The following is an 11,766-nucleotide window of genomic DNA, read 5'->3' on the forward strand; positions in this document are numbered from 1 at the left end:
ACCTTTGTTTTTTGTTAGCCACATCATTAACTCCGTCAAATTTGGACGGTTTATTAACAGTCAACATGCCACATAAGTACGTTGACTGCCCTAAACTGGGCAAATCTGACCGATTGTGTAATTTGGAACAAATTGAAACTTTGGTGTATCAAATTGACACAAAAAATCTTTGGGTGTGCAAATTGAACATGGAAAATCTTTCAGTGACCAAAAGTGATATTAACCCTAAAAGAAATAGTGATAGGAATATATCAATAGGTAGTAAGCATGGTATAGGAGCTTATTTCATGCCAAGAACAACTCCTGGAACTTAGCCTACTATTAAAAGTGTTTTACAGAGTAAGGATGTCAAAGAGAGGTGTGATATTGCTATATCAAAGTGGCTTATTGATTCATGTATTCCATTTAATTCACAACATTTTCAACCAATGATTGATGCTATTGCTAATATGGGCGCTGGTTATAAGGGTCCTAATTATAATGTTGTTCGTGGTTATCTACTTAGCAAGAATGTTGAAGAAGTTAAAAAAGAGGTTGAATGTTATCATGAAACATAGTAGGGTACTAGATGTACCATCATGGCTGATGGATGGTCAGATCAATGCCTGAGAACTTTGATTGATTTTCTGGTTTATTGTCCAAATGGAATGGGTTTTTTGAAATTTGTGGATGCATCTGATACTTCAAAAATAGCTGATTTATCGTTCAAGTTGTTTAAAGAGGTGATATTATATGTTGGGGCTGAAAATGTGGTTCACATTGTCACAAATAATGTTGCAAATTATGTAGCTGCAAAAAAGTTATTAGGAAAAAAGTTCTCTCTCTTTATTACGTGGAAGAGAAATACTTCGTCTTGCCAAAACTCGTTTTGCCACTAACTTCATAGCTTTGCAAAGCATTTTAAGCCAAAAAGATGCTTTAAGAGCAATGGTTACATCGAGAGAATGGGTCATTGCTGCTTATGCCAAGGAAAGTAAAGGGAAAAAGTTTGTTGATGAAGTCTTTTCTTCTATTTTTTGGAAGGAGTGTACTATAATTGTCAAAATTACCGAACCACTCATTCGTGTTCCATGCATTGTTGATAGCGATAATAGGCCATTGATGGGCTATTTATATATGGTTATCCATAATGCAAGGGAGGAAATGATCTAAAGATTTCAGAGAAAGAAAAAAAGGATAGAGCCTTATTTGGAAATTCTAGATGGTCAATGGGATATGCAATTACACAAAGATCTTCACGCTTCGTATTTTTGGTTAAATCCTAGTTACCAATATAATGGTGACATAATGATGAAAGACAAGGAAACTATTTATGGGTTGTTAGATGTCATTGAGAGATATTCTCATAACAATCCAACTTTGCGTAGCAAGTTGACAAATGAAATGAGAACTTTTAAGATGGCAAATGGAGACTTTGGGAGAAATACTGCTATAAGTGATCGCAACATCATGCGGCCAGGTAAAATGATCTCTCTTTTATTTTTTGCAAACATATATTATCGATATTTCTATGTGTATATTTTAAATGTATGAAATAATTAAAAAAATTATTGTAGATGAATGGTGGGATAACTACGGATGTAGTGCTCCAAATTTGTAAAAGTTAGCTATTAGAGTGTTGAACCAAACTTGTAGTTCTTTGGGCTATGAGCGTAACTGGAGTGTGTTTGAGCGCATTCATACGAAGAAGAGAAATAGATTGGAACATCAAAGGTTAAATGATCTTGTTTTTGTGCACTACAACTTGAGATTACGACAAAGGTATATGAATATTATATGTTTCTTTCAATTCTTTTGAAGCATGAATTTAGTTTTCTTTAATCTTTATTGTTATACTTTTATTATTTTTTACGATTTAACTACTATTATGTTATGTAATTTGTGTAGGAATATTTTGAAAAGTCGGAATTACAATCCCATTGACTTGGAAATATTTGAAGAGAATGGTAGTTGGGTGCTAGAAGAAGAGCCACCAAGCTTAACACCGGAGGAGTTGGAGAACTTTCATCAAAAAGTAGCATCTTTTACTATCCAAAATAATTCAAATGGTAATGGTTAGCTTGATAATTTGTACTATATTATATTTTATGAGTTTGTTTCTTTGTTTTCATGAGATTCTAATTTAAGATTAATAACTTGTAGATAGCTTGAATCTTGAGGAATTGGTTGCTGGCAATGATGTTGATGATGGTGGAATTGTTGGCCACCAAAGTGAAGTTGGAGGAGGGAGAAGTAAAGTTGGAGGAGGTGGTATTTAGTGTTTCAAAATACCGATTGGGCCGGCCGGTTGAACCAGAAATGGAGGCCCCATCGGTTTGATATGCTAAAATACCAGTCAAATACCGGACCAATCAAATACCGGTCAAATACCGGTAATACCGGTGGTATACCGGTTTGCATACCGGGTGTCCGGTTCAATTAACCCACAAAATAAAAATTAGAATTTGAAAATTTATAAAATAAATTAAATAATGAAACATTAAGTCATTAGACTCATTACTCATTGACTCATTAGTCATTAAGAGTATTTAAGTCATTAACAAATTAATTAAAAAAAATGTTGTAGTACCCGGTTTTCGTCCGGCCCAAAAAAAAAATATATAGAAAAAATTAAAAAATTGAAAAATACAAGAATAATAATAATAATTCAAAAGCCCGTTCTGGAGCCCGTAATCTCACAAAAAATTCAAAGCTTATTTCTTGGACCCACAAACATGCGAAAATCCTAAAGCCCATTTCTTGGGTCATAAGCCCATAAAAATTCAAACTCAAACCCAATACAACAAAACCCTAGAAAATATCTAAAAAATAGGAGAATTAAATAAAATAATAAATAAAACCTTTAAAAAGGAAAGGTGACACCTTTAAGGTTTTTGCAAAAACATTGGAAAATACCAAAATATTAGTTTCTTAGGAGAAAATAAATAGGGTTTGGGGGGACATTTTGGTAAAATGATGAAATGGGGTTTTATAGGGATATGGTATAAAAGAAAGAGAGATTGTGGGAGAGAGGAGGAGCCGCACAAAAAAACAAAGAAAAAGGGGCCAACAATAGTGAGAGCCGCACAACACACAAAGGGAAAAGGAGAACCGGGAGTAGAAGAGAAAGGGAGAATCGGGAGAAGAAGAGGATTTTGCTTCCACCAGTGTCGTTGATCTGAGAAGGTAGTAATGAGCTTACCCTTTGATTTGATTCCACTTCTTGTTTTTGTTCTCCTAGTTCTATTCGTGTATTTGTCGGGTTCCATCTTTGAAATAACATTAATCTAAACATATTTTTGGTCACTTTTCTGGTTTCGTTTCTTTGATCATACTTAGCATCTCTTCTGGTTGTATGTTCTGTTTTTATCTCCGCATCTTCTGGTCCTCTTCATGAGAAGGCAGATATATACTCTCTGGTTGATGCTTGAACTTAATATGTTGTGCCGCTGTTTGGTTGCTTTGATCGGGTTAATCTGCTATGTTAATATACTGCATATATCTGGTTAATATACATGCTGATGTCTATATATGCTGATGTTTATATATGTTTATTTGATGACCGGTATATATATATATATATATATGTATGGTGTGCGTGGTATGTATATGGTGTGTGTGTATATATATACATTGTGTGTATATGTGTGTGCAGAGTGTGTGTGTATGTATAGATTTGTTTATGTGTATACACATATATATATAGTGTGTGTGTATGTATATGCGGTTTGTGTATACGTGGTGCGTTTATATATATATACATTGTGTCCGAGTGAGTACATATATATCGTGTCTGTGTGTAAATATATGTGTTATATGTGTACAGATTTCTTTGTGTGCATATACATATAGTGTATATATTTGTGTGTAAATATTGTGTGCTTGTGTATGTATATACATTCTGTCTATATATGTTGTATGTGTATATATGGATATGTTTGTGTGTATATACCGTAGGTTTGTGTGTATATTTGTACATGTGTTTATATATGTATAGGTAGGTATACATGGGTTGGTGATGATTGTGTATTATATTGCATATGTTTATATATATAAATGAATCTTTAAATATGGATTTGGTTTGATATTATATTTGACCCCATTTTTTGTGTGTTTGCTTGTTGGATTTGGACCGGGTTTGATCCCACTTTGGCCGAAGGGAATACTTAGAGGATTTGGGCTGGATTGAAGCAATGGGCCTCTCGGGTGAAATTGGATTTTTATACATTTTATTATTTGTCATGTATAATTGTAAAGTGTAAATCTTGTAATAGTGTAACAAAAATAGTGGATGTAAAATAGAAAATGCATACATAATATTCTAGGATGCTAGAAGCATATAGACATTAGGAAATGATTTTTGTGAATGATGATTGCATTAGGATGCATGCTTAGGACTTTGATCTCTCACACTATGCCATGATGCTTAGATGTATGCTAGAATTGTTTGAATGCAATGAAAATGAATGCAACGCGTTAGTCATTAGAATTAATCCAAGCCGTCTCACCTTAATAAACACACCAAGATTAACTTATGGAACCTTTATGTTTTGTTTAAATACCAAGGAGCCTTCAAGATATTGGGGTTCCATCGGCATTCATCCAAAACATTTGGATTTCGTGGACCCGGAAAGCAAATATGTTTTTAGGGATTAGGAGAATTTATTTAAGGACCCAAAGGGGGTTTAAAGATATTTGGCCCGTCTGATGGGCCTTAAATGGATTCTTTCTTTTCTCATGAAGAATATAATTGTGAGTAAGGCTTGAATTGAACCTTTTTCATTGATTATGGGCCTTTTTGGTGCATCAACCAAGTTCCCAAAAAATCTCTTCTCCAAAACCATCAAAACCCATTCCCATGTTTCTATCCAAACAGCCTTTTTTCCCACATCATCCAAAACATCAAAGCCCACTCCGATATGGATTTTTCATCCAAGACCAAGTAAAACATTTTCGGCCAAGCCGGGAATGGCCGTAGTGATCCCGTGCATCTTTTTATCCAGAACCACTTCAAGTGGAGTCTTTTATTAAATATTTTCGGCCAAGCCGGGAATGGCCGTAGTGATCCCGTGCATCTTTTTATCCAGAACCACTTCAAGTGGAATTTTTATTAAATGTTTTCGGCCAAGCCGGGAATGGCCGTAGTGATCCCGTGCACCTTTTTTTTTATCAAAGACCACTTCAAGTGGAGTTTTTTTTTAAAAATATTTTTGGCCAAGCCGGGAATGGCCATAGTGATCCCGTGCACCTTTTTTCCTTCTTTTTATCAAAACCCATAAAAATAGGATTTTTAAAGTCAAATCTTGGTCTAACATTAATGAAATATTTCCACCCATTTGATAATACATGATTTTCCGGGCATATGGAAAACTCATTAAAACATTTGGGACATACAATCATTCCTCAAAACGAAGTAGAGCCAAATAGGAAAACATTTTTGAAGGCAACCGTTTTCGGGAGTTGTGGGGTGCCTAACACCTTCCCCATGCTCAATAGACCTCCTTACCCACTTTTCTCGTAGACCAAAATGGATGTCCAATTGCATCCTAAAAATCAATTGGTGGCGACTTCATTGCTTTTCAAGCCGGTTGCTTCAAATGTATCTGTGAAAGGAAAGACGGAAACATTAGAAAGTGGAAGTCGTAGTAAACTAGTAATCAAAATCAAAAATTAGAAGGAAAAAAAAAAGCACAGACCTAGGTCGACTTTCCTTTCTCCACTACCAGTGCCGGCGCTGCCCATCTCCTCTGTTCTAAGTGTTCTCCAGTTCTCCTCCCTCTCTCTGCCGTGGTCACAGACTCGCCATGCTTGGGTGCTGCCCGACCCAGTGACCAAACTTGCCGCTTGCGACGATCTCTCACACTCCCACTCTGGCATACCACAACTGAATACTCAGGTCTTTGTCTCTCTCGATCTATTTCACTACTGCAATCAGTATATTAAATCCAATGTCATATAATTATAATAGTCTTCCTGAGACAGACTCATTAGTCTTCTTCATCCCGCCTCACTCGATTCTCTCTCTACAACCCTTCTCTATCTCTCTCTAATTTTCTTGTGATTTCTTGAGATTTCTCACCATTTTCGTCAAGATCTTACGATTTCTTACAATTTATTGAGAAAGTGATAGAGTTTTCACCAAACCAGCATTGATTTGCAAACCAATTTGTTTGAACTTTCGTTTACACTTACATTTGTCATGAATTCTTACTAATTCTGGTTTACAATTACAAATAAATAATAAACTTTCTGGTTTTGATGGTTGTGTATATGCTCTGAATGTTTGATTTTGTATATGCCATGCTCTGTTTGTTGGGTACAGAAGATGGAAAACTCACGTGATACTCTAACATCTACACCAAATGCATCAACAGCAAGTAATTCGCAATCACACACTCGTGTTAAAAAGGATATTGCTTGGGAGTATTGCACTGAAGCAGTGGGAATTGATGGTAAAAAGTTTTTGATCTGTAGCATTTGTAGAAAAAATAGGCATTACAAGAATGAAGAAGCATCTTGCAGGGGTAAAGGGTGATGTAGGACCTTGTATGAAAGTTAGCGCTGATGTTCATTTTAGGATTAAGGAGAGTTTGAATGAGGTTAAGGAAAGGAGGGAGACTCAAGCTTCTTTTGGTATAGTAGTAATCCAATTGAGTTAGATAATGAATTTGATGATGGGGGCCATGGGACTAGCAGTGCATCAAATAGAAATAAGAGAATGAGGCCTGAGATTGGTATGAAGTGATACTTTCCTAGTGGTACCACTGTAGGATCTCAACCATCCATTAAGGCCAGTATGCAAAGTAAGGAAAGGTTATATGAAGTTGACATGGCAATGGCACGTTTCTTCTATGATGCGTGCATTCTGATGAATGCAATCAATTCCTATTACCTACAACCTTGGGTAGATGCTATAGCCTCTGTTGGATTTGGGTATAAAGTTCCTACTTATCATAAACTAAGAGTCAATCTTCTAGCTGATGCAAAAAAAGTGTTCAATTGTTGATGGATGGAAGGATAGCAGACAACGACCATTGATCAATTTTCTAGTATATTGTCCCAGAGGTCTATCATTTATTAAATCTGTTGATGCTTCCAATTTTGTGTGTGATACTGCAACTTTATCAAGTTTGTTCTGTGAAATTGTGGAGATTGTTGGTCCGAAAAATGTTGTGCACATGATCACTGATAATGCTAGCAATTATAAAGCTGCAGGAGATTTGTTGAGTGAAAAATATCCTACCATTAGTTGGTCACCTTGTGCAGCTCATTGTCTCAATCTAATTCTTAAAGACATTGCTAAATTCTCAAATGTAGCAACTTTGGCACAACATGCATCTCGTGTTACTGTATTTGTTTACAATCACAAATGGACTTTGGGTTGGTTGAGAAGGAGAGATTGGTAGAAAGAAATTTTAAGGCCCGGTGAGACTCGTTTTGCTACCACTTTTATTGCCTTGAAAAGTATAAGCGAACACAAACTAGATTTGTAAAATATGGTGGTATCTAAGGAGTACTGTGATTGGAGTGGGTCTCGGACAGTGAAAGCTAAACAAATGCAAGATGTAGTGCTTGATAGCAAGTTTTGGAATGATTGCTTGGTAGTGCGTAAAATTGTGGAGCCATTGTTACGTTTGTTGAGAATTGTTGATTCTGATGACAGGTCAGCTTTGGGATATGTTTAGGAGGGCATGGATAGGGCACGTAAGGGAATCAAGGATATATTCAAAAATAAGAAATCACTCTATAAGTCCTATACTAGTGTAATTAAAAATAGATGGGATAAACAGTTGCATAAAGATATCCATGTTGCTGCTTATTGGTTGAACCATGCTTTTCAATATGATCAAAAAAATTTATGCACCAAACCAGAAATTATGCGTGGGCTAACGAAGGTCATTGAGCACAAATGCGTGGATCCTCAAAATGAGATGGTGAATGAGAATAGTATATTTAGGAATTGACAAATGGGTTCAATTCTAGACTTGCCTTTGACACAAGCAAAACTACTTGACCAGGTAATTAATCAATACAATATTCTATTTATAATTTCATTGTTTCATATAATTTTTGTTAATGTAATTATTTTTCCAATTTTCTTTATTAGATGAATGGTGGAGAACATTTGGATACGATATTCCAAATCTTCAAAAGTTGATTGTACATCTTCTTAGCCAAACTGCCTCATCTTCTGGTTGTGAAAGGAATTGGAGTGTGTTTGAGAGGGTACATACAAAGAAGAGGAATAGGTTAGCCCATGAAAGACTAAGTGATCTTGTCTTTGTTCACTACAATCTTCGTTTGCAAAAGAGGTATGATTTATTGAACTATTTATTCATCTTTTTTATTTAACTTTTTTTTCTTAAGTAATGATTGAGTAGCTTGTTTTTTTTTAAGAGGGTTTACAACAAGAATAAACTATTTGATCCCTTGGATTATGAAAACATTGACAAAATAGATTGTTGGGTCATACCTGAAGAAGATTTACCCGATCTTAACATGGAAGATTTGGAGGAAATGGCATCTCGACCGGAACCAACCTCTTCTCAAGCACATGGGAGTACTGGTGGTGATGGTAGCGGTAGTGGTGTTGGTGTTGGTAGTACTGGTGGTGATGGTACTGGTAGTGGTGTTGGTGTTGGTAGTATTGGTGGTGATGGTAGCGGTGGTGGTGGTGGTGGTGGCAATGATGATGATGATGATATACAAGTATGTCGAGAATATGACCTTGATTTCACTAACTTTGAATATCAATTGTAATTTGTGAAGTGTTTATGATTTTATTCTTATTAGTATGTCTGAGTTCTATGACTTTAGTTTGTTAATTTGGAAATGGTTATGTTGGACTTGGATTGTGAAATTCTTGTTAATTTGAGATTATGTTGGACTTGGAGTCTTGTACTTTAAAATTTTAATGGTTATGTTGGAGTTTCTTTAATATGATGTTTGTTAATTTGAGATGGATAATATTGTGTTTATTAATTTATTTGAATGAATTTTAATATGTAGTAATTTTCTAAATTTTCTAGCATTTTTCTAATAATTTACAGATTTTTTTATTTTTTATGAATTTTTTATTTTTTAATTAATTTAATCAAACCGGTAGACCGGTTGAACCGACTGTCGGTGACCTAACCGGCACGATTCAAAATCTGGTTTTTAAAACATTGGTGGTATTTCTACCAATGAAGAAAGAGGTTTTCGTGATGATATGATTTATGATATGAGTAGAGTTATGACTAGAGGTGTAGGAGAATGACTACATTTGATAGCAACCTATGGGGTTAGAAACATGTGATGCTAAAGGTCCAAAGTTGATGATGTGACTTATGATATGGCATTTGAAATTATTTTGTTTGTTAATTATGTTTTATTTTATTAACTGTTAAACTTTGACATATGTATTGGCTATTTGACTTAGTTATTTGCGATTTTGGATCATTGTTGGATATTTGGATGTAAACTTTGCCATTTTGGATCATTCAATTTGAATATTTGAATCATTTTGGATCATTGGATATTTCATTATTTTGGATCATTTGGAATTCTGAATGTAAACTCATGTTTTAGATTTTTTTTTAGAGTATCATATTTTTCATTTTTGTTTTTATTTTTATTTTTTAGTATTAAATTTAATTATAATATCTTTATTTATTTATTAATTGAATATGCGGTTAAACCGTTGACCCATTGGTTGAACCAATGACTCAGTCCCTTATCCGGCTCGATGTCTGGGTCTGTTCTCACAACATTGATTGTTGTGCTGCATTTATTTGTTAATCTGCCACTAGGGGTCACCATTTGGCCCGCGGGCCTAGGCTCGACTCGGGCCTGCTGCCAAAGCCTGGCCCGCCCCGAAATTTGACTAGGCCTGGGCAAACCTGTCCGACACCTTGGGGGCCTGGGCTCCATCAACCCGAAGCCTGACACCTCGTGCCAATTTTGGCTCGACCCGAGCCCGACACAAGCTCGACTAGGCAACATACATTATTTATTTATATATGTGTGTGTGTGTATATATATATATATATAATTGCAATGTATGTGTCTATATATATATATATACATAATACATATATATAATACATTTTCCTCAAAAAAATACATATATAAATATTATATAGTCAAAAATTCGGGCCCGGCACGAGCCTTAAGGACATGGGCCTCATTTTGAAAGCCAAGGCAGGCCCGGCCCGGCCCGACCCGAAGCTCGATTCTCAAAATAGGTCCCTGGCCTGGGCCTCATATTTTTGGGCTGGTCCAACCCGATGCCGAGCCCTATCTGCGACCATTTTCAATTTATTATTGCTCTCAATACAAAGAACTTCAATGGATCTTCTCCCTTCTGTCAATGAACAACCTCCTACCCCATACCTTTTTCAATGGCCAGCCGATATGCAATTTCCCCCATCCTCAATGCAAGCTACACAAGCAACAACTTTTGCTACATATTTTCAATAGCATTTACTCCCCCAACAGACTCCCAGCCCTATGCTTTTTGGGTCTTCGGCTTAGGCATCCAATTAGGCATCTCATTGAAGAAATGATGATTGGTGCCTAATACATACAGTAGCACTGGTGAAGATCGATGCCACCATTGCTTTATCTGATAGATTGTGATCAAGGTAACCAACAATTAAATATGTTGATACAATAATATTTTTATAAGCATAAAATCATTCTTTGCAAACATGATTCTTACATGATCATAAATCCAAGTCTTCGGTGATTACTTAACATAACATAGTTTTATAAGCATTACAACATTCTTATCAAACTCTGCATCAATAATACAAATGACTATTCTCTCCCTCGAAACTCGTCCACAGATGGTCCATTAAGTCATGCCTTAGCATACCGTTAATTGACTTATCCCTAACCTATTGCATATGTGAATGGATATAAGTTTCCAACCATTCCTCATTATGGTGAAACAAATTCTCTAGAGTACTTTCCCCACCAATTGGTTGCCACGGTTCTATTCCAATGTGTCGCTCATCCTCCATTATCATGTTATGCAATATAATGCAGTATTGCATAATGTTCTTTATGGTTTTTGTATCCCAAAACCTTATTGGACTTTGCGTGATTGCCCATTTAGCTTGTAAAACCCCAAAAGCTCTCTCAAGAATCAATGTGGGCTTGTTCGTGTGGCCGACGAACTGTCCTTGCCAAGCAATTGGACAACTACGTCATTCCCAATGTATGCTATCTAGAGAATCGATCATCCTAGGAAAACCACGAGCCTCATTTTGAGCTAATAGCCGAGTGAGGTCCACTTTGTTAGATGCTAATGATGTACTCATAATAAATATACATATGAATTGAAGGATCAATCTAAAGTCTATGATCTACAATGGAGAATTTTCATACTCATTCAAAATTTTTAGGCATGTAGTCACTAGGAATAACATCAGCGTTGTGAAGATAAAGAAACAAAGGAAAAGAAGACTCAATGATAGGTCATAGTTTTTAAATTCGGACAGGCCCATCGGTTTTGATTGCCAAACCCGTGAATCGGTGACCTTCATGGGTTGTTACTTGTTGTCTCCATATGAATTTTGTTAGGATTCGACATTGAGAGAGAAAAACATAGAACAATTTAATCTGAAAAACTATACATAGTATATTTGATTAACCTTATTCATGAAACTATTACCTTGTTAGGTCTCAAAAGCAAGTAATTCACCATGGATAGGCACATATATGACTAAGAAGAAGAAGAAATCCATTGTGGGTAAACAATGCATGCCATTTGCACAACGAACTGTACAAAAGCATCCTCCA

At 35.7% G+C, this 11,766-nt stretch overlaps 1 protein-coding gene across 1 annotated transcript; it reads left to right on the top strand.

Moving 5' to 3' along the window:
- The first annotated feature begins 7,475 nt into the window (after positions 1-7,475).
- On the top strand, positions 7,476-9,238 carry LOC120006002. Its single transcript, XM_038855879.1, has 5 exons — positions 7,476-7,642; positions 7,757-7,926; positions 8,087-8,291; positions 8,379-8,620; positions 9,171-9,238. Exons 1-5 carry the CDS (start codon positions 7,476-7,478, stop codon positions 9,236-9,238), a joined length of 852 nt encoding a protein of 283 aa, XP_038711807.1.
- Positions 9,239-11,766: the final 2,528 nt, after the last annotated feature.

Source organism: Tripterygium wilfordii, chromosome 9 (genome assembly GCF_013401445.1).
Source record: "Tripterygium wilfordii isolate XIE 37 chromosome 9, ASM1340144v1, whole genome shotgun sequence".
Taxonomy (NCBI): Eukaryota; Viridiplantae; Streptophyta; class Magnoliopsida; order Celastrales; family Celastraceae; genus Tripterygium; species Tripterygium wilfordii.

Bases quoted from the DNA above. Each gene is read 5' to 3' on its own strand.
- LOC120006002 (XM_038855879.1), top strand. From the start codon at position 7,476: ATGGTGGTATCTAAGGAGTACTGTGATTGGAGTGGGTCTCGGACAGTG. The intron at 7,643-7,756 runs GTCAGCTTTGGG...AATTAAAAATAG, and splicing joins ATTGTTGATTCTGATGACAG to ATGGGATAAACAGTTGCATA. The intron at 8,621-9,170 runs GTAGTATTGGTG...CTACCAATGAAG, and splicing joins TGGTAGTGGTGTTGGTGTTG to AAAGAGGTTTTCGTGATGAT.